At 39.2% G+C, this 26,045-nt stretch overlaps 1 protein-coding gene across 1 annotated transcript; it reads right to left on the bottom strand.

Moving 5' to 3' along the window:
* Positions 1-11,240: 11,240 nt before the first annotated feature.
* LOC308691047 (myosin heavy chain, fast skeletal muscle-like) lies at positions 11,241-24,524 on the bottom strand. Its single transcript, XM_081365901.1, has 40 exons — positions 24,507-24,524; positions 23,317-23,535; positions 23,079-23,222; positions 22,839-22,995; positions 22,705-22,732; positions 22,426-22,528; positions 22,168-22,260; positions 21,979-22,042; positions 21,787-21,885; positions 21,603-21,706; positions 21,384-21,522; positions 21,096-21,214; positions 20,850-20,999; positions 20,592-20,762; positions 20,197-20,497; positions 20,030-20,094; positions 19,844-19,931; positions 18,624-18,741; positions 18,418-18,541; positions 18,176-18,312; positions 17,832-18,087; positions 17,499-17,741; positions 17,216-17,392; positions 16,982-17,127; positions 16,803-16,893; positions 16,331-16,720; positions 15,264-15,390; positions 14,907-15,025; positions 14,632-14,828; positions 14,365-14,548; positions 14,094-14,259; positions 13,489-13,613; positions 13,069-13,377; positions 12,735-12,938; positions 12,527-12,652; positions 12,261-12,431; positions 12,072-12,176; positions 11,857-11,952; positions 11,569-11,700; positions 11,241-11,348 (listed from the first exon to the last, which is right to left on the bottom strand). Exons 2-40 carry the CDS (start codon positions 23,521-23,523, stop codon positions 11,334-11,336), a joined length of 5,790 nt encoding a protein of 1,929 aa, XP_081222027.1. The 5' UTR covers positions 23,524-23,535; positions 24,507-24,524; the 3' UTR covers positions 11,241-11,333.
* Between the last annotated feature and the right edge of the window lie 1,521 nt (positions 24,525-26,045).

The following is a 26,045-nucleotide window of genomic DNA, read 5'->3' on the forward strand; positions in this document are numbered from 1 at the left end:
TCAGATAATCCACACCTCCTGACACCAATCCAGCCCATACACAAAGGCCCGATTGGGGGACCCATTGCTGTTTGCACACAACTCGGATGGTCTCTCCAGGGCCCAATGAGTCCAATGCAACCATCACGAGGGAATCAGCAGTGTCTTCACATCATGACAGTTCCAACCCGTGATGATCTCATCCACCATGTGGAAAGGCTTTGGCAGGTTGATACTCTCCCTTATAACGAGAAAATGATCACCAGGTCCAAGCAGGATCGAGAGGCTTACGCCCTGCTGCAAAATGCCACAATCCGGGTCAACGTGGATGGTGTTCAACGTTACGCTACACCATTGCTGAGACGAACGTCAATGAGTCTACTCCATGTAGAAACAGAGACTGTGCTTCCCAGTTTGCGTAGCACTGAGCGCAGGCTGGTACGGGATCCTGAGAGGGCTAAAGCATACTGCAATGAGATCCAGAAGCTGGAGGCGGCTGGTTATGTGGCTAAGATCACTCCAGAAGAAGCCAACAAAAGTGCAGAGTCTTGGTACATCCCGCACCATATGGTGCATCACAACAGTAAAGACAGGATAGTCTTTAACTGTTCCTTTAAACATCAGGGACAATCCTTGAACGATCAGCTGCTGCCTGGGCCGACTTTGGGACCCTCCTTACTGGGTGTCCTCCTGAGATTCCGCCAGCACACGGTTGCCATCAGTGGGGACATCAAAGGTATGTTCCATCAGGTACGCTTGCTGCCTAGGGACAGGTCAGTGCTGCGGTTCCTTTGGAGGGACATGCGTCGGGACGTGGAACCTGATATATATGAATGGCAGGTACTTCCGTTTGGCACTACCTGCAGCCCATGTTGTGCTATTTATGCCCTCCAAAATCACGCCCAAGGACACAAAGATGACATGGCTGACCTAGTTAACATAGTAGAACATTCCTTTTATGTTGACAACTGCCTTCATAGCACACCAACTGCAAACGAAGCAAAAGAAATTGTGGATGGACTGCGCCAGCTGCTCGCCGATGGAGGCTTTGAGATAAGGCAATGGACAAGTAATGTACCATCTGTGATCCAACACCTTCCCACAGATGCCAAGTCCGCTAATAGCGAGCGCTGGTTGGCACAAAACAGCACTGACCTCCAAGAACCCACTCTTGGGCTACGGTGGAACTGTATCAATGACACCTTGGGGTATAACTTACGCTCTACGGAGACCGCTGCTCCTACCATGAGGAATATGTATAGGACATTGGCAAGTCAATACGACCCTTTGGGGTTCATCATCCCATTCACCACCAGGGCCAAGGTTCTCGTCCAAGACCTTTGGAAGAATAACCTCGGTTGGGATGACCCCATTGAACCTCTGCATTTGAGAGAACAGTGGCTTGCCTGGGTAGGAGAACTCCCGACTCTCCTTCAGTTGCAGTTCCCTCGTACATACACCTCTGCCTTCAATGACAACAGTTCTGTCATCCGAGAACTTCATGTCTTCAGTGACGCATCGGAAAGAGCTTATGGCTCGGTTGCATACTTGCGTACCACAGACAGTCAAGGACAAGTCACTGTAACTTTTGTCTTGGCCAGGTCTAGAGTAGCACCGAGGAAATGTTTGTCCATGCCTCGTTTGGAGCTGAGTGCAGCGCTGACTGGTGCACAGTTGGCCAAGGTGATCCAAACAGAGTTGACCATTCCTATTCACAAGGTTACTTTCTGGTCCGACTCCACCACTGTGTTATACTGGCTGACATCGGAGTCTTGCCGCTACAAGGTGTTTGTCGGAACACGTGTAGCAGAAATACAGACCCTCACTGATATGGCTGAATGGAGGTATGTTGAGTCGGTTAACAACCCTGCTGACCACATCACACGAGGTCTTACACTAACTGAGTTGGCAGGTCCTCATAAGTGGAGTTCAGGACCATCCTTCCTGAACCAGTCAGTTGATCAGTGGCCATCCACACCTAAAATTGCAAAAGAGCCAGATTCCAGCGAGTTGAAGAAGGCTGCCTTTATTGGCACTGTTTCTGTGCCAAATAGTTCCCTTCCTGATCCAAGCCAGTTCCACACATGGCAAGAACTTGTCCATGCTACTGTTAGATCCCTGCATGGGGCGGCCGGCACAGATAATGACACTCTTGTCGGGGCTTCTGATTATATTGAAGCAGAGAGGCTCCTCCTGGCACAGGCCCAAAGTGATTCATTCCCAATCGAAGTCAGGGCTTTAAAGGCTGGACAGTCAGTTCCAGCTGACAGTCGTTTGAGCTCTCTTGCCCCCGAATATGATGGGCACACTGGTCTCATTAGAGTGGGTGGAAGGCTACGTCGTGCAGGTGACCTTGACCTGGATACTATACATCCAATTGTGTTAGACCCTGGCCATCCCATCACCAAGCTGCTAATTAAGGAGACCGATCAGCGACTTCTTCACCCCGGCTCAGAAAGGGTCCTAGCTGAACTGCGTCGCCAGTACTGGGTACTTCGAGGCAGAGAAGCAATTCGTAAACAGCAACGCAACTGTCAAGACTGTCAGCGGTGGCGTGCTAAGCCCCAAACCCCACGATTGGCTGATCTACCGCCTTGCAGGCTGAACCTGTATAAGCCACCTTTCCATTCTACTGGTGTAGACTGCTTCGGCCCATTTGCAGTCAAAGTTGGTCGCCGCCAAGAGAAAAGATGGGGGATTATTTATAAATGTATGACGACACGGTGTGTGCATCTGGATCTATTGGAGCATTTGGACACTGACGCATTCCTGCTCTCTCTGCGTCGATTCATAGCACGAAGAGGCAAGCCTATGGAACTGCTTTGCGATAATGGCACTAATTTCGTTGGAGGTAATCGAGAACTACAAGAGACCTTCACCGCCATGTCTCCAAAGCTCCAGGAGCTGCTGGCTGGGCAGAAAATCCGGTTCCGTCATAATCCACCAAGTGCTCCTCACTTCGGGGGAACCTGGGAGCGTGAGGTAAAATCAGTCAAGACAGCGCTGCGGGTAATCCTGCGAGAGCAGTCAGTCCCAGAACCAGTACTACAAACCCTTCTAGTGGAAGTTGAAAGCATCTTAAATGCCAAGCCGCTCGGCTATGTATCCTCAGATGTCGCAGACTTGGATCCAGTGACTCCGAACTTGCTTCTTATGGGTCGCCGTGATGCCTCTCTACCTCAGGTTCTGTACGACTCTAACAACTTGCTAGGAAGACGGAGATGGCGACACAGTCAGGTGCTGGCTGACTGTTTCTGGACTGCCTTCATTCGCCATTACCTCCCAGGCTTACAAGGTCGTCACAAGTGGAGGACGGATGGCAAAGAACTGACAGTGGGTCAAGTAGTGCTTATTGTCGATCCCCAACTTCCACGGGCGCTCTGGCCCGTCGGCACTGTGATGGAGACCCTGGCTGGGTCTGATGGTAAAATCCGTATCGCCAAAGTCAAGGTTAAAGAGAAAACCTACACCCGTCCAGTTGTCCGACTAATACCACTTCCTCATCTTGAGGATTATGACACAGACACTGCAGACAGACTTTCCTAGAGTGTCTAATTATCTTGACAGATAATTGGGGCGGCTGTGTAAGAAAGCCTGTCCTAGGAACTAATGTTTGTTTGTTTCCTACACGTTCCTTTATTAGCGACGCACCCCGGTAAAAGATGACGGTGAATCATTGTTTATGCTGGTGGTTTCGTTCTGTGTAAATGCGTTCATGCAATAACTGTAAGTGCACATATATATCCATAACTTATTAGGATGTGACGTGCATGTGATTAGTAATTTCTTATGTTTATATTGCTTGTATTTGACCATTTATTTCGGCCGTAATCTGCCGAACTAATCTGATGAGTCATCACCAGACACGTTAGTGTTTTTCTCCGACACAGCGCGAGTTGTTTACAGTTGTGTACTACCGTATTTTGTTTACTTCCTTGTGATTAATATTGACATTTATCTGGAATATATTTTATGTTTGTTTATTTCCTGAGTGGAATTAATGTAAGGAGACATATATTCAACGAATATTATTGTAAATTATTTTTCTTTATTTCTTTCTGTAGACCATATACAAGCACAGATGCATACAAGATAAATAAACGCCTTATCAAGAATCTCTTCTCCACTCCTGATTCTCTGATCGGAATCTGATTCATATTTGGCCGCCTCAACCAGCTAACTTTCAATTGTAGTGATACTTCGCTACAAAAACATACCCCTTGTCCCCCCTTGGGCTTATTAGCAGGTGGTCACCCTAGTCTGAGGCACAGCCGAAAGATACTGCGAGCGACTGACATAACCTGCCAATAAACAAAAAGTGATAGTTCTGAGGACATTTTATCATCCAAATGATAATAATTATATTCATTATCATTATGAAAGTCATGTGTTTATGCAAAGCGATTTTAATCACGCAAAAAGACAAACGCGGCTCTCGTCTCGTTTAGGTGTCGAATTACGCCTCTGTATGTTGTTTTGCATTAAATATGATTTAAAGCACAGTAATGATTTTATAGATAAAATAAAACATACACCAACCTGAATTTCACAGTGAAAATGCACCAAATCTGCGACGCTGAGAAGAGAGCTGTTGTTCTGAATCTGGAGACTGGAGAGTTCAAACAGCCACGCTCAGTCCAACCGTCGAGTTTTCGTCACGTCAGAGGGTGGGGGAGGGGGGGCATTGTTTTAATTGAGTAAACTTACTCAATTTTAAGAGCGTGTTAAATATATTAATAATATTGATTTGAATTAAGTAATTTTTTTGTTTCTTGAAACATATCAGTTTAATTAAACATTCTCAAATATTTTGATAGAAATTTCACATATATATTAAGTATATTTTAAAATTGGTTAGTCAAATACTAAATTATTTTATTGAAATTTTTTTTTAAATATATCTGTAAATTTTAGATAAAATTAACTGTTGGATTTTTACTCAATTATTTTGGTATGTTTAACTCAAACAATCAAGTAAACGATATACAGAGATTTTATTAAGTTAATAAAGTTAAAAATTTCTGTAATATTTACTAAGCCACAGAATTATTTTTTACAATGTACTGTTCGTTGCTCAGACTCGCTCTCCCAGTTTAAAACTAGATTAAAGACGCATCTCTTCAGCCAGGCTTCATATAATATTTTTAATCTTAGCCTACAGTTAAATCCGGCCTTCATAAACGCCAGAGGAGAACTGGCCCCCGACTGAGCCTGGGTTCTCCCAAGGTTTTTTTTTTTCCATTAGGTCACTTGATGGAGTTTTTCGGTTCCTTGCCACTGTTGCCTTTGGCTTGCTCAGTTGGGGATATTTAATTTAATTTAATCAATCAATAATAGGCTACTATTGATCAGCCTTACCAAACGTGGACGTTTTTTCCACTAGAAACAAACCTTGTTGTGTTATTTTGATTTAATACTGTGAAGCTGCTTTGATACAATCTGTATTGTGAAAAGCGCTATACAAATATACTTGATTTGACTTGACTACTGTATCAGAGAGAAATGCAGTAGCACGTTGATCTGCAGTCGCGGGTCTTTCATGCGGAGACTGAGACTCTCCTCATAGTCATATGCATAACAATGCATTTAAAAGTTAATGGCCAAATAACGGATCTTTATAAAAGTTCACGTTGTTGTTGGAGATAAAATAACACGGATAACATTACATAAATATTTTTGGGGTCGACATACGCGTCAGCGCGTTTTTATGGAATTTTTTTCACATATCAGCAAAATAGACTTAAAATAGGCCTAGGCTAGGCTACTCCGTCATTTATGGTCATACAGACTTAAGAAATATGAAAAAATTAACTGTAAAATGTCTACTTTTGTATGTGTCCACTTACAATCGAAACAAAACATTGTGTTTTTGTAAAATAAAGAGAATAAACAGGGTATGCTTTCTGCCTCTCGGTCTCGTGAACTTTTTTTCTGGAGCACATCTCTAAACTTAAACAAAACTCAGCGAATACTATACATACCTGTCAACCCTCCCGTTTTTCCCGGGATTCTCCCGTATTTTACCTTGCTATCCCGCTATCATCCCGTTTAAATATTTTCTCACGTATTTTTAACCTTTAAAAAGGGGGGGGGAGGCAGCATGAGGATGGACGAACATGAGAGAGATGGCATTGGAGACTATGTATGTAATATATTATGTATGTAATACAGAGATTATGTATTTATTTATGTTAATATCTGCGCAATTATGAGCCCTTCCCCCGTTCAGATCTCCTATATTTTGGTATCCAAATGTTGACAGGTATGCACTAGTCACACAGACATGATCAATATATCTTTGTGAGCATTTAAGTTTCTGCTATTAAATTATCTATTTCAAAACGAAAACAAATGTTCTGTTTATGTAATCTGTATGAAAAGAGAGAGATGTCAGTCATTCTGATGGCAACTCATTAACTGCTAATGTGAACACGAGAGCGCACGCTATTGAAACGCAAATGATCTGAGGCAATCCATGCAAACCTGTCAACGCCCACATCAGCTCGATAAAAGACATCAAGTTTTATCAGATGAATGTACTTGACGTCGTCTTGCGACACTGTACAGGAATACAGGAATAATAATAGCGCAATAGTAATATAATCCTGGAAAAAAATTACCTCAGAAGTGCTGGTTTCGGTTTCATTTCGAGGAGCAATGATCCAACAGAGGTTTGTGACTAGTTATTTATTTATTTATTCTTAAGTGCTTTGCTCTAATCGCGATATAATGTAAACCGCAAAAAGACAGCCGCCAGACTAAAAGACCCCCCAAAAACGAGCGTCAAAGATTGGCGTGCTGGTGATTCGTGAAAAAGTCTAATCTAAAAAAGTCTATTTTCTTAACCAGTTATATAATTAGGACATTTGGGCCTGATGGGTTGGGAGTAAGATTTGGTTTCTGATGGTTGTATTACGTCATAAACAGCTTGAACAACTGACTTTTTATTCTGACTGTGTTTTTTGTTTTTTTCTGTTTTTGTTTTGTTTATTAATATTGGTACACACTGTGTTTGTCTATACTTTTTGTCACTGTTTACACTCTTATTTGTGTTTTGTGTCTTGCTGGAATTTATGGGATCCTTTAAGCACTTTGTATTTAGTTCAGAGGTTCTGGAGTCACCTTTTCATTACCATGAGACCTTGAAGTGCTTTGGGGAAAAATAGAGGAACCTGAATGCAATAAAAGGGTTATTGGAAGATCTTTTAACATTTAAGTGGTTCCTGGAAGATCTCTTATGTTAAAGCCAGCATCTGGAGGAACCCAATGGTTCAGTGAGGCCAGAATAAGATTATTATTATCCTATTATTATTATTATTATTATTATTATAGGCTACTTAAGTTTGATTCAGTATACATACCCAGGTGAAAAAGACGTACTATTAAATGTATTAAAAATGTACTTGAGTGTGTTTTTAGTAGACCTACTACAATACAAATATACTTTAATGCATTTTAATACATTTAACAGTAGCCTACGTCTTTTTCACTTGGGTTACATATATTTAGTATAGGCCTAGGCTATTTTATTAAGTAATTTAAACCTTAAAAAACAACACTAAATAATAACTAGATTAAAAAGTTCGTCGAGACAAACTTTAAGTTGGCTTGAGAAAGCCGGACCAGAAAGTTTGAAGAAGTTTAAAGTAGTTTGGAGTTCTAGTTTGAAGTTTAAATTAGTTTAAAGTTTAAATTAGTCTAAAGTTTAAATTAGTAAGAAGTTTAAAGTAGTTTAAAGTTTAAATTAGTCTAAAGTTTAAATTAGTTTAAAGTTTAAATTAGTTTGAAGTTTAAAGTAGTTTAAAGTTTAAAGTAGTTTAAAGTTAAAAAGTTGTTGGGGGTTTTCTAGTGGGTTGCTAAGGTGTTCTGGGTGGTTGCTAGGGTGGTTGCTATGGTGTTGCTAAGCGGTTGCTAGGGTATTTTGGGTGGTTACTAGGCAGTTGCTAGGGTATTATGGATGGTTGCTAGGCAGTTGCTAGGGTGTTCTGGGTGGTTGCCATGGTGTTGCTAGGTTGTTGCTAAGGTATTTTGGGTGGTTGCTAGGGTGTTGCTAGGCGGTTGCTAAGGTATTTTGGGTGGTTGCTAGGTGGTTGCTTGGGTGTTCTGGGTGTTGCTAGGTGGTTGCTAGGGTATTCTGGTTGGTTGCTATGGTGTTGCTAGGCGGTTGCTATGGTATTCTGGGTGGTTGCTAGGCGGTTGCTAGGGTGTTCTGGGTGGTTGCTATGGTGTTTCTAGGCGGTTGCTATGGTATTCTGGGTGTTTGCTAGGTTGTTCTGGGCGGTTGCTAGGGTCTTTTGGGTGGTTGCTAGGCGGTTGCTAGGGTATTTTTGGTGGTTGCTAGGGTATTCTGGGTGGTTGCTAGGCGGTTGCTAGGATATTCCTGGTGGTTGCTAGGGTCTTTTGGGTGGTTGCTAGACGGTTGCAAGGATATTTTGGGTGGTTGCTAGGGTCTTTTGGGTGGTTGCTAGGGTCTTTTGGGTGGTTGCTAGGCGGTTGCTAGGATATTTTTGGTGGTTGCTAGGGTCTTTTGGGTGGTTGCTAGCCAGTTGCTAGGGTATTTTGGGTGGTTGCTAGGGTGTTCTGGGTGGTTGCTAGGCGGTTGCTAGGGTCTTTTGGGTGGTTGCTAGGTGGTTGCTAGGGTATTTTGGGTGGTTGCTAGGGTGTTCTGGGTGGTTACTAGGGTGTTCTGGGTGGTTGCTAGATGGTTGCTAGGGTGTTCTGGGTGGTTGCTATGGTGTTGCTAGGCAGTTGCTAGGGTGTTCTGGGTGGTTGCTATGGTGTTGCTAGGTGGTTGCTAAGGTATTCAGGGCGGTTGATATGGTGTTACTAGGTGGTTGGTAGTTGTCACAGATGGTTACTATGGAGTTTTTATAGAGTTCTTAGCATGATCTTGGCATGATTTAAAGGGGACATATCATGCTAAATCCACTTTTTTAGCCCTTAAATGCATTTTGTTGTATATTTGGAGTGTTTAGAAGTACAGAAAATATGAAATTATTCTCTTCAGGTGCTTCGTTGATATCTTTATATTCTGTTTTGGTCATAATTTTCAACCTGTTCCGATTTTTCTGTTATCTATGACGTTTTGTGAACTAATACGTCACAGTATTTGCAGCGGAACTGCCAAATAAGGACATTGACTCCCGGCCCAACACTTCGAGCAATCCGCCATTTCTATTTCTCACTGCAATTTTGTAGTCCAAGCTAAAGGATGCAGAAGTTACGAGAGGGTAAGTTAAAATGTTTGGTTGTTGGATGTAGTAACCCACACACTTCATTACACCGTCTAATGTAGATGAACTGCCGCGCTTGTGACAGGACGCATGTTTAACTGAAAGAACGAGCAGAGAGAGAGACCCGGTCGCGCGCGCGCGCGCTCACTCTCTCCCTTCAGAGCCAGGCAAAAATGTAAACAAGACATCACCGTCTCCAAAATAAGTTAGACGCTGTCTTGCTCTCTCTCCCTCGCACATATTAATCAAAATAAATCGACACGGTGGTAAAAGGTCGGAAGACCAAAGTTTCATGTGTAAATACAGTACACACCATTGCGATACATCCATATGAAGACGTTGTTCTGCAGATTCGTCGTCTTCATTTTCATCTCGCTCCGGCTCTGACTCTGGCTCGAACATGTAAGGCTGGATGGACAAGTCTTCCGTTGTTGACATTTTGTTAATAACGTGTGAATAAAAAGTTTCTGTGCCGCTAGATAAGCGTATCTCTGCTATCAAACTACAAAAATGGCTGAACGGGGTGGAGTTGAACCTCTGCAACCTGTAGAGGGGCGGGGTATGAAGTGTCTCTGTTGTATTTAAAGAGACCGCACCAAAACGGGTTGATTGAGACGCACCTCAGAAAAGGGGTAGAAAAGGGGCCTGTGGAGCTATAATAATGAGGAATTCAGACCCAAGCATTGCAGTTCCGCTTTATATAGACTACAAATGTATGATTTATATGTAAAAAGGAACAATTTAAAAGCATGATATGTCTCCTTTAACACTTAACTGATCGCTATTAGCATGTAGCTATGCACTGCTAGCATGTGTAGCATGTTGGAAGTGCTGTTTGCTAGCATGAGTCAAAAGAGCCAAACCTCATCTCTATACGATGTTCTGAAACAGAGATATAGGTCTTGCAAAACGGTTGCTAGGGTACTCAAGTTTGGTTGCTATGGAGTTGCTTGGGAGCTGGAAGAACTTTTGAACTCGCTCACACTCAGACACACACACACAGAGTTTATGACTTTAGAGTTTATAAGTGTATGAGTTTTTGAGTTTTGAGTTTATAAGTTTAAACAAGTTTAGAGTTTATAAGTTTAAATGAGTTTAGAATTTACAAGTTTAAATGAGTTTAAGAGTTCAGAGTTTATTAATTTATGAGTTTAAGAGTTCATAAGTCTATGAATTCATGAGTTTATAAGTTAATTAGTTTATAAGTGTATGAGTTTAGAGTTTATAAGTTTAAATGAAGTAAATTTAGTAGTTTGAAGTTTAAATTAGTTTAAAGTTTAATTTAGTTTGAAGTTTAAAGTAGTTTGAAGTTTAAAATAGTTTGAAGTAGATAGATAGATGAGTTGATTAGTTTAAATTAGTCTCAATGGCTTTTATATTATATAGAATGTCAGTATGATTTACAACCCGAAACTAAAAAACAGACTGGGCCTCTGTTTGAGACCTGCCTTTATTTATCCAAACCTGTAGCCACACCAGGAGTGTAAAAGAGACAGGTGTCTATTTGGGACTCGGCTATTATTTGAAGTTTTACGGTATATTATAAATTTAAAAAAATATTTTTTTATTATATTAAATATAATAATTATAATAAATATATAATATAATATAATATAATATAATATAGTTTAATGAAAATGATAAATCTTATACTGTACGTTATATAGTTTTTTCCAGGTATTATATTTACTATTTACTATTTACTTTAGATCTCTGGATCATCTGCTTAATTGTGCTAACTGGAAGGCTAATTCACAGAATATTGCAATAGTCAATGACATCAGTCCAGGGTGGAAACTTTATAGCAGAAATGTTTGAGCGAATGCATTCAGTAAACCTGAGAATTAAAATCTATGAAACCTTTTGAACTTTTATGGAACCTTTAAAAGTTCAAATTTGGATTCAAGACACTCTTGATACTCAGCACTCTTGTGATGTGAATAAAAAGGTTTAATGTAATCATACAGATCAGATATTAGTGTTGTAATAGTGTATCTTGTTGAAAAATCACACAAAGGCTAATTATTTGCTGAAATAAACAGGTTTATTAAGAAAGGTACTTTTACATGAAACATTCATATTATATGACTTCAGTAAATGCTCCTTTCAATTGTTAAAGATTCATTCTTCTTTGACCTGGGAAAGAAGGAAGAGTTAAACATTAGTCTTATTAACAAAAATGTTCTTCACTTTACATAATGAAGAGAATACAGATGTGCAAATGTCATACAGGATATGTAACATCAGCAAAATGCCATTATTACAGTTCCACTACTTTTTCTAAGAGGTAGTTCATGTATTTGGATAAACAAGTTAAAAAAATAAAAAATAAAAAAAATAATCTACTTAGTCTAACCTTTCCAGAATCACGGCTCTTAACTCTGAGCTTGTTGACCTGAGACTCAGAAATGTCAGCACGCTCCTCAGCCTCCTCAAGCTCATGCTGCACCTTCCTCAACTTGGACAGGTGAACATTGCCTTGCTCCTCCTAAAGTTTATATATATATATATATATATATATATATATATATATATATATATATATATATATATATATATATATGGTTCATGTATCACGTTTCATCAAATTAGAATTCCAATATAAATAATTACAGTGTCAAAATGTTCTATTAGATTTACATACCGCCTCTTCAGACTGCCTCTTGTAGACTTTGACCTTCAGCTGCAGTTTGTCAACCAAATCCTGGAGTCTGGTGATGTTCTTCTTGTCCTCGTCAGTCTTCAAAAAATATGCATTTACAAAATTAAGCATTGATCCTTTACTAAAAATAGGCATTGTCAGTACACTATTATACAGACTCTTTTGTCCAAACAAACTTGTGAGGAATATGGTCATACCTGATAAGTGAGCTCTTTGACTCTCCTCTCATATTTGCGGACACCTTTAACAGCATCAGCTCCACGTCTCTGCTCAGCTTCAACTTCAGCCTCAAGCTCACGGACCTAAAGAACATATTATTTTTATTCAAACAAATCATAATATAACATACTTCACCTTGCCCATATCATAACTATAAAGAGGCTTACTCTGGACTCCAACTTCTGGAGTTGTTTCTTTCCTCCTTTCATGGCCAGATTCTCAGCCTCATCCAGACGGTGCTGCAGGTCCTTCACTGTGACTTCCAGATTCTTCTTCATCCTCTCAAGGTGAGAGCTGGTGTCCTGCTCCTTCTTCAGCTCTTCTGCCATCATTGCAGCCTTTTGCATTAATACAGAAAGTCATTAAGTCCACATTTTTTCCGTAAAATGTATGTAAGCGTCTTATGAAACATTTGGCAGCTACTCTTTCTCACATCAGTGATGGCCTTCTTGGCCTTCTCCTCTGCATTTCTGGCTTCCTGTACAGTGTCATCAACTTCACTCTGGACATGAACAAGGTCAGCCTCAAGCTTCTTCTTGGTGTTCAGGAGACTTGTGTTCTACAAAATGGAAAGCAACAGTTTGAACATTTTGAATGATGCTCTCAATTCCCTTAATTTCAGGGAAACAATATGCCCTTACCTGAGAGTGCAGCAGCCCAACACGCTCACTGATATCCACCAGCTCTTGTTCAGCCACTTTGCGGCCTCTCTCTGTCTGCTCCAGAGCAGCTCTCAGCTCCTCAATCTCAGACTGCATCAGAGTGTTTCTGCGCTCCACCATGGCCACTTGCTCCTTCATGTCTTCCTGTCCTCTCTGGGCATCATCAAGGTGCAGTTGGGCATCCTGAACATAACAATAGCTGTAGAATGAGCCTTCGACGTGATTTCTGCTAGGCTGTACTTACCATATGTTAGATTATATTAAAAAAAAATGAATACATCCCAAAGTCAAAAAGAAGAATTCCTATGCATACCTTGAGTTGTCCCTGAACGTTCCTGAGCTGTTTCTGGGCCTCAGCAGCCTGGCGATTGGCGTGACTCAGCTGAATCTCCATCTCATTAAGGTCTCCCTCCATCTTCTTCTTGATTCTCAGGGCATCATTCCTGCTCCTGACTTCAGAGTCCAGAGTGCCCTGCATGGATTCAATGACTCTCTGGCTGTTCCTCTTGATCTGCTCCATCTCCTCATCCTTCTCTGCAAGCTTCCTGTCAACCTCTCCCTTGATCTGGTTTAGCTCAAGCTGGACACGAAGAATCTTGGACTCCTCATGCTCCAGTGTACCCTATGAAAAATAAAACAACATTTAAATATAAGAATGAAAATACACACAGTGTATTGATGAATACAACACTGTATGATGGTTCTAGCAATAATCTGATCTCCAGATACTCACTTCAGCCTCTTCCAGGGCGGTCTGAATCTCTGACTTCTCAGTCTCCACTGTCTTCTTGGCCTTTTCCAGCTCATGGATGCTCTTACCAGTCTCACCTATCTGCTCTGTCAGATCTGAAATTTCCTCTATAAAGAGAAAAACATATGTATCATAATGCACATTCATTAATAATATGTGCTTACTTTTTAATGCTCACTGAGAATTAGAACATTCAAAGGGATAGTTGACCCAACAATTAAAATGTTATCATTAATGAATTACTCACTCTCATGTCATTACCAACCTGTAAGACTTTTGTTCATCTTTGGAACACAAATCAAGATCTTTTTGATGAAATTTGAAAGCTTTCTGTCCCTCCATAGACAGCTACACAATTGATTCTTTGACAGTTCAAAAAGGTTATAAAGAGATCATAAAACTAATCCATATGAATTGAGCTCTCAGATTTCATAAAAAAGATCTTAATTTGTGTTCCGAATATGAACAAAAGTCTCACGAGTTTGGAACGACATGAGGGTCAGTAATTAGTAAAATAATTTTCAAAAAGAATTTGGGTGAACAATCCCTTTAAGTTTTTTTTTCTAATTGAATGGCTTCATTCTTACGCTGCAGATTCTTGTTCTCTCTCTTGAGGGTCTCCAGCTGATCCAGGCTCTCCTCATAGGAGTTCTTCATCTTGAACAGTTCAGTGCTGAGTGAACGAGCCTCTTTCTGGGCACCTTCCAGCTCGGCCTGACCTTCCTCATATTTCTGCTTCCATTCTGCCAGGACCTTTGGTGGAGATATTTTAGGATAGAGTTTGTTTAAAAAATGTTGAACAAAGCCCATTCCAGCAATACTTTACAAAGAGAATATAATATGACTAAAACTGTTTACCTTGTCGAAGTTCCTCTGCTTCTTGTCAAGGTTGGCAGCCAAACCATTGGCTCTCTCCACATCGATCATGAGGTCCTCCACCTCACCCTGGAGTCTCTGTTTGGTCTTCTCCAGAGATGCACATTTGGAGTTCACGGCCTCAACTTGTTCCTCTGCCTCTTGCAGACGCTGAGCCAGCTTCTTCCTGTTAAGTAATACACATTATTTTGAATTCGAATCTATAAAATAGCTGTGAGAGTTAGGAGTATTATACAATAATATACATACTTGGACTCTTCAAGCTCCTCTGTGCGCTGGATGGCATCAGTTTCATATTTGGTTCTCCACTGAGCAACCTCACTGTTGGCCTTTGACATTCCCCGCTGCAGCTCAGCCTTTGCCTCCTGCTCTTCCTCAAACTGCTCACGGAGCAGGTCACAGTCATGACGGGCTGATTGCACAGCATGGGCCAGTGCGTTCTTAGCCTAAGGGACAGTCACATAATATTATTGTATTATTGTCTCTACAGTAAAGTAATTCATGAATTGATTATGCTGTATTACCTTAACCTCCTCTTCAATATGCCTCTTAAGCTCCTCAATTTGCTGAGTGAAAGCTTGTTTGCCTCTGGTGAGCTGAGAAACCAGAGCCTCCTTCTCCTCCAGCTGACGGCCAAACTCACCTGTATAGATTTAGATTCACTGTGTCAGATTTTTCTATGTCTCTATCAGTTTATTTAAAAACAAATGGATGTAAGATTTTATCAGTGTTACAGTCAGAAGTTTACAGCTGAATAATCTTCATACACTATTATTTTTGATTAATTATTGTTGATGATTATTATTGATTATTGTTGATAATTATTGTTAATTATTGACATTAATTGCTTTTGATATAATATTAATTTGTTCATGAGTTACCATTTTCAGTTTGAAATCTTGCACTTTGAGTACTGAGATCATTTAACTGACGAATGTTCTCGTCATTCTTGGACTTAATTTCACTAAGTTGGTCCTCAAGTGTTCGGCACATCTTCTCAAGATTGCCCTGCAAATACAAAAGTCATTAGATATTTGAAAGAACTTCAAGACTGTGCTGGCAAAATGAGTCACAATGAGCACATTTTCAAAAATGAGTTATTGTTATTTACTTTTATTGTTATCAAAAAACATTCATGTATGATGATGTATGATTTGTTGGAATCAGACAAAAAAGGACTGTGCTACACCTATTTGAAGTCAATAGAGTCAGCAAAGTATATTTTGAGAAAAATCTAGTTTAAGTTTTCTGAAGGATCCAAAACAAAATCACCTTACAACCATACCTTAAAATCCCTGGTAATACCACCAAATGTGGCACACACCAAATCAAAACCAAATATCTATAGGAAAAATATATATAATTTTTTTTTTTCATGATACCACAATTGTTTGATTAACATTAATGAGACAGCAGCCTGTATATTGAGACCTATTGTAATGCACGTATCTAATATAATGTTACATCTCAGATGTTTTTCCCCAACAGTTAACCAAACGTTCAGGCATAACAGATAAGGTTTGCGCTTTGTGTTGATCTGTCAGTCAGTGCGAGTAAGATCGTTTTGTTTACATCAGCATGAGTTTAAAAATCATATTCCATTGATTTAGGCTTACGCCATCGAGAATTCACTATGAATATTAAAACTTGTGCAGTCGTTGAGAAGCGAGTAAAGAAAAATGGCAATTTTTCATGGATTATTAAAAAAAAGGAAAGATTTAGGAAGGTACACCTCTCAGAAAAAATAAAAATAAAGATCATTTTAGATGTTTCATTACTATTTGGAGCACTGGGATGGCTAGAAGAGGGCTTAATGAACCATTTTTTGTGAATGAAAATGAAATCCGACCAAAATTTACATTTGCCTGTAGCTCATAATTAGCACATGCCTATTCTGACTCATTTTTGCCAGCATGGGTCACATATATTCTTTAGAATATTTCCCAACCTTTGCTTTAGCAACAGCTTCCATGTTGCTGGAAAGATCATCAATCTCCATTTTGAATTCGCTCTTCTCTTTCTCAAGCTTCTGCTTGACACGCTGCAGGTTGTCAATTTGCTCTCCCAGCTCGGCCACACTGTCTGCCTGCTTCTTGCGGAGGGCACCAGCAGTAGCTTCATGCTGGAGGGTGGACTCTTCAAGATCACGACGCAGCTTCTGGAATTCAGCTTCACGCTTCTTATTCATCTCGATCTGAGCAGAAGTGGCTCCTCCAGCCTCCTCAAGCCTCTCACTGATCTCCTCAAGTTCCCTGGAGAGATCAGCTCTCTGCTTCTCAACCTTGGCACGAGCAGCGCGCTCAGCCTCGATCTCTTCCTCCAGTTCCTCAATGCGGGCCTATGGTGGTAAGTAGTTAATTAGATTTTTGGTTATCTGTATTTGATCATAATGATGTAATGTTTGAAAAATCTCAAAATACCTGAAGCTCCTTGATTTTCTTCTGGAGTTGAGCACCTAGAGATTGTTCATCTTCAATCTTGCTGAGCAGCTGACTTATTTCAAAGTCTTTCCTGTTCAACAATAAGGAGTTGTAAAAAAAAATATATAACACAACAATAAAAATTGTCAATGTTTTCAAAGATTTCCTGCTTTAATTACTTTTTTATTTTCTCATCAGATTGCTGCTTGTCATTCTCCAGGTCCATGACGGACTCTTGGGATAATTTCAGGTCTCCTTCAAGCTTTCTCTTGGTTCTCTCCAGGTCCATGCGGAGCTTCTTCTCTTGTTCAAGGGAACCCTCAAGCTACAGGACAATGATATATAAAATATGTTCACAGCAGAAAACAGTTGATTTGATGAATTCATGTAACTAATTTACATAATCAACTCACATCATCAACTTGCTGCTCAAGCTTTGTCTTGGATTTGGTCAGGGTGTTGACTTTGTCCTCCTCGGCCTGAAGATCATCCAGTGTCTGCTGATGTGCCTCTTGGAGGGCTTTCTTCTCCTTCGTAACCTTAGCAATGCTCTCATCCTGAGCTGCCATTTCCTCAGTCAAGTTCTTGACCTGTAGGATTTTTTGTTCCAAATAAGCTTAAATATTACAATTCATATTCTATATCAATATATAAAACAGAGATTAAATTTAATCTTAAACCAACTCAATCTCTAACCTTATTCTCAGTGGCATGTTTCTCCTTCTCCACTTTAGCCAAGGTGAGCTCCAAGTCATCAATGTCTTTCTTCAGCTCAGAGCACTCGTCCTCCAGTTTCCTCTTCTTGGCTGTCAGTTCAGCATTGATTTCTTCCTCATCCTCCAGTCTCTCAGTTGTCTCTTTGAGTTTAGCTTCAAGCTGGATTTTGCTTTTAATCAGACCCTCACACCTCTCCTCAGCATCTGAGAGACCCTCAGATTCCTGTTAGTAAAATAGATTGTTATTTCATTGGAAACAACCTTGCTCATTTTTAATGTAGCCAAAATTCTGTTAATTATAAAATATACTCACAGATGCTACTTGCAGCTGCAGATCATTTTTCTCTTGCAACAGTGCTACCATCTTCTCTTCAAGCTCCTTCTTTTTGGCTTCAGCCTTAACCAAAGCCTCTTTGCATTTTGTATAGTCCTCTTTCATGTTTGCCAGCTCCTTCTCAGTCTCTGCACTCTGAAGCAGAGGCTTAATCTTGTAATAAACCTTCATCCATGGCCAGTGTTTGACATTCATGAATGAACGGATGTTGTATTGGATGGTGTAAATCGACTCCCTGTGAATAATTCATCATTAAATGGCATAATCATCATTAAGTTTGCACAGTTATCATTGATGTCATCTTTACTCATGACAGTAATCACCTCCTCTCCGTCATTTTCACATACTCCCTCCTCATCAGGTAGCCACGGCAGAGAGCCTGAGTCATTGTGACCAGAGCAGCCAGTTTCTCATCACGCATCTCCTCAAGAACACCCAAAAGACCAGCTTTGAAGAACACCTGAATTTATGTAAAACAGTAAATCAAAATATATTGATTTCAACTGTATAAGCTAAATGACCATGATCACTGAATCTTTGGAATTTGTAAAGCTAAATAGTGAACCTTTGTATGTCCAAATCTGTAGTCGTCATGATTAATGTCGATGGATCCCAGGAGTTTCTCACTGGCCTTCTTGTTATCCATAAACTGTCCATCTGGGATAACACCGGCATTCAGCACCTTGTATCTGTGGAAAATGTATCAAAATACTTCTTATCTTTTAATTAGGAGCCTCCTTGGAAATGTTGTTTTCATGTGGTCCCATTTACCTCTGCTTAAAGTCACCATATTGGATTCTGCTGGGGAAGCCCTTTGTGCAGATTCTGATGCCCTCCAGAACACCGTTACACCTCAGCTGGTGGATAACCAGGAAGTTCTCCATGAGACCTAAAACGAACAGTTTACACCATGAACTTGGTAAATTAACTTCATCATATGTATTGAGAACCAAAATATCTGTACGTTTTATGTATGTACAGTATGTATATATATATATATATATATATATATATATATATATATATATATATATATATATATATATATATATACAGACCCTTTCCAAAAAATTAGAATATCATGGAATAGTTTATTTATTTCCATAATTCCAGTCAAAACGTTAAACTTCAGGGCCCACAACTTAAACAATTTCAAGTATTTAGTTGTTAATTTGTACATAATTTGGGCTTCCAGCTCATAAAAAAAAAAAAAAAAAAAAAAATAGAATATTTCATGAAATCACACAGTAATTACACAGTGATACCATGGTCATTGAACCAGGTTTTGGTTATTTTGGCAGTGTGGGCAGGTGCAAATCCTGCTGGAAAATGAAGTCAGCATCTCCATAAAGCTCGTCTGCTGAAGGAAGCATGAAGTGCTCTGAAAATGTCCTGGTAGACGGCTGCGTTGAGTGGACAGCACAGTGGACCAACACCAGCCGATGACATGGCTCCCCAAACCAACACAGACTGTGGAAACGTCACACTGGACTTCAAGCATCTTGGATTGTGTGCCTCTCCATTCTTCCTCCAGACTCTGGGACCTTGGTTTCCAAATGAGATGCAAAATTTGCTCTCATCAGAAAAGAGGACTTTGGTCCACTGTGCTTTATTAAATCCAGAGTCGACGCAGCCGTCTACCAGGACATTTTCAGAGCACTTCATGCTTCCTTGATTTTCCAGCAGGATTTGCACCTGCCCACACTGCCAAAATAACCAAAACCTGGTGCAATGACCATGGTATCACTGTGTAATTACTGTGTGATTTCATGTAATATAATTTTTTTTTAAAATCTTGTTTTAGTGGGTTTTATGAGCTGGAAGCCCAAATTTTATACAAATAAACAACTAAATACTTGAAATCGTTTAAGTTGTGGGCCCTGAATCTATAATCTATGGAAGTTTAACGTTTTGAATGGAATTATGGAAATAAATAAACTTTTCCATGATATTCAAATTTTTTGGAAAGGGTCTATATATATATACTTTACCTGGAGTCTTGGACTCATTAGGAATCAGGCAACGCACAAAGTGAGGGTGAGTGGCCCTCAAGTTGGTCATGAGTTTGCCCAAGTTCTCCTGTGGAGAATAGAAAAAGGTTGGCATGCTTTGTATTTGTCTTTTTTTTTCTCTTCTAAAATATAGCAATATTACTGTGATGTCATCTCTATACATACCCTGAACTGGGAGGACACAGTCTGCATGGAGCCACCCTTCTTCTTGCCTCCCTTTTTAGTAGTATCTATTGAGATAAAAATACAAAGTAACATGTATAAATGCAAAAACTGCAAGAAAGTTCAAAACTGAATCAAAGTTTTGTTAAATAGATTTTTTTTTTCTTTACCCTCAACAACAGGTGGGTAGAGAGTAGCCAGCAGTTTGACAGAAGACTTCTGGTACAGCAGCAGAACAGAATCATTCAATGGATCCTTGTTCTTGTCCAGCCAGCCAGTGACATTGTAGTCCACAGTTCCAGCGTAGTGAACCAGAGAGAAGTGGGCTTCAGCCTTGCCTTTGGCAGGCTTTGGTTTCTCGAAAGCTTTGTTCTTGCCAAGATGCTGATCATATAGCTTGTTCTTGAAGGAAGCATCTGAAGCCTTGGGGAACATGCACTCCTCTTCAAGGATGGAGAATATACCCATGGGCTGTTTATAAAAAAAAAAGTTGTTTATTATCAAAAATTGGAGATTTGGAGAATAGGATCAATGGAAATTAATAAATTCATAAACCATTGATAACCTTCTCAATGAGCTCAATGCAAGAAGCCAAGTCCATGCCGAAGTCAATGAACTCCCAAACAATGCCCTCCTTCTTGTACTCCTCTTGCTCCAGCACAAACATGGTGTGGTTGAAAAACTGTTGCAGTTTCTCATTGGTGAAGTTGATACACAGCTGCTCCATGCTGTTGTACTGGAGGGCAAAAAACGACAGAAACATTTACTACCTTCTGAATGTCATTCATTTTGACATAAAAAGAGATAAAAGAATCATTCTTACATCAAAGATCTCAAAGCCAGCAATATCCAGTACGCCAATGTAGAAATTTCTTTGTTGTTTTGTGTCCAACATCTGGTTGATACGAATGACCATCCACAAGAACATCCTCTCATAGATAGATTTGGCCAAGGCGCTAACAGAGTTGTACACCTGTAAGTAGAATAGAGTGGATATTTTATTCTGCTTCTGCAATAATTAGCCAGAATTTTAGGTTAAACACATGGCATGCTGGAAATATTACTATACCTGTGGTACGGTCTGGCCTTTGGTCACATACTCATTTCCGACCTTGACTCTAGGGTAGCACAAACCCTTCAGCATTTCAGCAGAGTTCAAACCCAGAAGGTAGGCGATTTTGTCAGCCTCTGTTAAATACATTTTTTAATAATTTATCTTTGCTCTATAGAGTCTTTTATGTAAAATTATAATAAATCAGGCACTAGGTTCTTTCCCTTTCATTTTAAGATTTATTGATTTTTGATTTAATATTGATATTGATTTAAGATTTATTATATTTATTAACACAAGTCTCACCCTCTGTGCCATCAGGCTCAGCCTGCTCCTCACGCTGCTTCTGCTTGAACTTCATGTTACCATGATGAAGCACCGCTCCAGTGAACTTGTAGATGCACATTTTCTCCTCACTTGAGAAACCAAGAATGTCAATAGCATCCTGTAAATTACAGAGAATAATAAAATATATAATTTGCCATATTTAAATAGAATGTCAATATTCAAATAGCAATGACTCACATCAGTAGCATCCAGCTCAACTTTATCATCAATGCTGGCCACTGTGATCTGACCCTGACTGCACATGGGGAAGTCATAGGGGTTGGTGGAGATGAGCGACATTTCTGTAAAATACACAGCATTTATGAAAGAGCATCTTACAATATTATCTGAAACATTGAATGAATGAAATATGTGCACCTACCAATAATCTCAGGCTTATGGTTGGTCATCATCTGGAAGAAGATGTGGTAGCCTCTCTCATCTGGAAGCTGGAATGACACTCTAGACTTCTCCAGCAGATCTGTTGAGAGAATGTAGTTGAGTCACAATCATCTGAAGAGTGACAGACAAAGACAACTGTTCAGGATGGATCAATTAAATCATGTCCACCTACATGTCTCAATGTCAGCACTAGCCAGTTTTCCAGTGGTGCCGAAATGAATTCTGATGAATTTACCCTGTTTAAATCATAATAGTATAATACATAAATAATAATTATTATAATCTCTTTATAGAAAACTCTGTACAGTAAAATTGCACACAACTGACCATCTGTACTGTAAATAAACAGTGGTTAACTTACAAAACGAGAGGAGTTGTCATTTCTCACAGTCTTGGCATTACCATAAGACTCAAGCAGAGGGTTGGCAGCAATGATCTGGTCCTCAAGAGAGCCCTGTGAGATTTGAAGGGTTTTCGTTTATTTTCAATTGTTTTTCTATTTCATGACTAAACACAATTTATAGGCATTTCACAAATTCACATATCGTATAGTTTGTGAGATGAGTGTAAATCATCATCTTTTAAAATATTATATATGACATAGTATTGTATCTCATACCTTTATTTTACTGGCCTCTTTCTTGACACCTGACACTGCAACTGTGGCAAAGTACTGGATGACACGTTTCGTGTTCACAGTCTTTCCAGCACCAGATTCTCCACTGGTTTATAGGAGATTAGAAGACAAAAGTTTGAAAAACATGTAGACTTTTCAAAGTATATTCAATCTTTGTTCAATCTTAAATTCTATTTTGCAAATATCTCCACAAATTTTCCATCTAGCCTATGTTATACTTTTAATTTTTGTCATGGTCTGAAATTAAATGAAAATACTTACGTAATCAGGACAGACTGGTTTTCTCTATCTGTTGATTGAAATTTGTACAATATCAGGTAAATATTTATTATATTAACAGCAACATCTACTTCATCTTAATTAATTCTGTAGAATTTAATTCCATAATGTCTTACCACACTGCATGAACTGATATGCGTTGTCAGAGACAGAGAAGATGTGGGGTGGGGCCTCCATACGCTTTTTGCCTCTGTAGGCAGACACCACTTCTGAATCATACACTGGGAGCCACTTGTAGGGGTTCACAGTTGCGCAGAAGAGTCCAGAGTAGGTCTGAAATGTGCAGAGACATGGTCAGATTCCAACAACACAGAAAAAATGAACTTAAATGCTTTTTATGTCGTTTCAGAATTTACGTAGATCATCCATGCAGCATAACGCTCTTTGAGGTTATACAGCACAGAGGCTTCATTGAGATGGGTCATCATGGCCATGTCCTCAATCTTGTCATACTTGGGAGGATTCATTGGGTAGACATCTTCTTCCTTAGCAACTCTCTCCTATAAATTTGATAAATTAGATATTAGATATAAAAGAAAACAATGTAATAAGTAATTTAATGAGCATCTACATGAAATGGAAATTCAAATTTACCTCCTTAGTGTCAAGCAAAACAACTGTGACTTTGCCACCGTCTTTGCTCTTGATTGTTCCCTTGAGGTACAACTCTTTGACATCAGCCACATAGCAGGCAGACTTGGCATCAAACGGTTTGGCCTGAGCCTCCATTCTCTCCCTCTCAGGCTTACGAAGGTAAATGGCAGCTTTGCCATAAATGGCCATCTCCGCATCTGTACTCATGATGGCGGCTTACTAAAGAGAGAAAATATCAATTTATCCATTTCAAATTTCATAAATATTCAACAAAAGCAAAACACATAAAATATAAAACACATGAATTGTGTTAGGAAAGAGGCATATTCCTAAGTGTAGGCTTACTCATGAATACATACATGAATATAAACATTTAGATAGAAACCAAGAAGCAGGTAAGGGGCCCATTAATGGCAAAAATGTCCATTGAATATGTCTTTCTGGTGATGAAATTGAAATGCTGGTGTCAGGGGATGGCACATACAGTACAATATGAATTGTGGCATATATGAAGTTTCAGGAAAATACAGAGATTTTCACTGCCGACTATGAGTCTCACTTGTGGTCTCTCTGCCTGAGTGCATCCTCCTGCTATGAGTATGTATGAAACAGACAAATATTTCCTGACAAATATTAAGAAATTTCTGTCACAGATTTGGTTTCATTGTATTAACTTTTCTAATGATTTATATTTATGCAAATCTCATGATGGATTATGATAGCAACACTGCATCCCAAGTTTGAATTTAATCAGACTATCAGTTCTGTAGTTTGAACCAATTTCATGTTTTACTCTATTATAGCATCATCAATTGTCCCTTTCCTGCTTCTTTTTCTGTTTCCTCAGACTGAGTCTGCACATAAATGTGTCAAATGTCCTCTGCATTTGGGCCAAATTTGTATAACTTTCCCACAAGGGGTTATATGGGCTCTCAAGTGGTAGAAGAAAAACAGAATACAATACAACACAATAAAAGCGAATACAATAGGTGGTATATCTGGCTCCAAAATAAAGGGTCAATGGGACCCCTTCCTTAAATTCATCTTACTAATACATTTTAAACACATTTCTTTGTAAATAAATTACATAGGTTTTTAAAAACAGCATGCTTCACCAGTTTTCGTCTATAATACAGACTATAACAACTGTTTTCCTCTACCCTAATCCACACACTGAATCATAAACTCACTTGCCTTTTTTTCTTGAGACCAGATGAAATGTTCACTTTTTTAACTGTGGATAAAAAATAAATAAATAAAATCATTACAATGTATTAATATAAATAAAAAACACAATTACTTTGAGTGCAGACGCATAAGTGATGATGTTAAATTCGTTTCAGTCACAGTCAGCACAGGCTCTTACCACTTGATGGAACTTCTGAGGTCTCTTCTCTTCTCTGCATCTCTTCTGGTCTACCCTCTTGGCTTTTATAGAAGTTGATCATGCACACTAAGCATAATCTATACATGGGCAACCTGATATATTTTGATATATGATGAGCTTTCTTGACCCATTTTATAAGAAATGTATGGACAAACTGACAGACATCCTACCTGATGAAATAAGTTGAAATAATAAGTCAAACCTTTATTGCTCAAAAATGCATTGGTCACAACTTCCATTTCAAAGTTCTTGTGTATTATAATTAATTATTTTTAGTCTATTAATATCTTACTTTGACATATGACACACACTGAAGTAAATAAATCCTTTTTTGGAAAGAGGGTACATTCAGCCACCCCTCCCCTTTTTTTTTTAATCAGAAAACATTTCACCTTTTCACCTATGGAAGTTCTTGTAGAAGGCTAATGTGGCAGCAATTGGGCTAAACAATAAAATATGTTACAGATCTGACTAGATATATTGTTCAAGAACATAGAAGAATATAGAAAAACACTGTAAAATATGTCTAATACAGTGAAAACACACAACAAGTGTCAGTTTTTCTTTGTAGAAGAAAGCCAGTAGTGATAGAAATGGCACATTCCCACCATGCAAAAAATCCCTGTGTTATAATTTCTGCAAATATTCAAAGATTGTAGACATTTCTTGGTCTTCAACAGCTACAGTCTAAGCCTCAGACACATGGAGACTAAAATGATTCAAAACCACATGTTCACCCTTGAGTGGTCAAAGCCAGCAAACAATGCTAATTACCATGCTGTAAATAGAATATATTGTCTGTTGTCTCTTATATCTCTCGTTGTACGTCATTAACACTATAGATGTTCCATTTTTGTAAAAAAAATAATTGTAAATGCAGTTGTCACTACCTTAAATTACTCAACTGTGTGTGTACAGAACAGGATTAAGCACTAAAAGGTGAACTGACAGCTGAATTTAGCTGCAGTGCTTACGTGGCCTTAGAGCTTCCTTCTAGAGGTTTAAAGCTACATCCACCAAACTTGGCTCAGACCTTCAGACTGTTCTGACTCGGGTTGCTATATCTTTTCTATTGAACTTTCGGTTTTCCTACAATGATGATCAAAACTCGGAAAAGTCCCATAGACTTACATTGATGGAATGTTCAATTGAGCCAAGGCTGTTTTAAACTCCAACTGACAAAAAATCTAATTTAAACACCCAGAAGCCCACTAGACTTAATTAAAAGTGCTAAGGGTCAAAGGGTGACTACAACCATCCTCTCACTCTTAATGGTGCAGGCTGATAGGTCTTTAACTTATTGGTAGCAATCATGTCGTTATATAAATAGCACAGTTAGTGT

The sequence above is a fragment of the Scardinius erythrophthalmus genome (assembly GCF_964197995.2).
Source record: "Scardinius erythrophthalmus genome assembly, chromosome: 5".
Lineage (NCBI taxonomy): Eukaryota > Metazoa > Chordata > Actinopteri > Cypriniformes > Leuciscidae > Scardinius > Scardinius erythrophthalmus.

Excerpts from the sequence above, each read along its gene's own strand:
- LOC308691047 (XM_081365901.1), bottom strand. The coding sequence starts at position 23,523 with ATGAGTACAGATGCGGAGATGGCCATTTATGGCAAAGCTGCCATTTAC. Across the intron at positions 21,523-21,602 it reads TTGAGCTGGATGCTACTGAT|GATGCTATTGACATTCTTGG; the intron begins GTGAGTCATTGC and ends TGTAATTTACAG. Across the intron at positions 20,498-20,591 it reads GCATTGAGCTCATTGAGAAG|CCCATGGGTATATTCTCCAT; the intron begins GTTATCAATGGT and ends TTTTATAAACAG.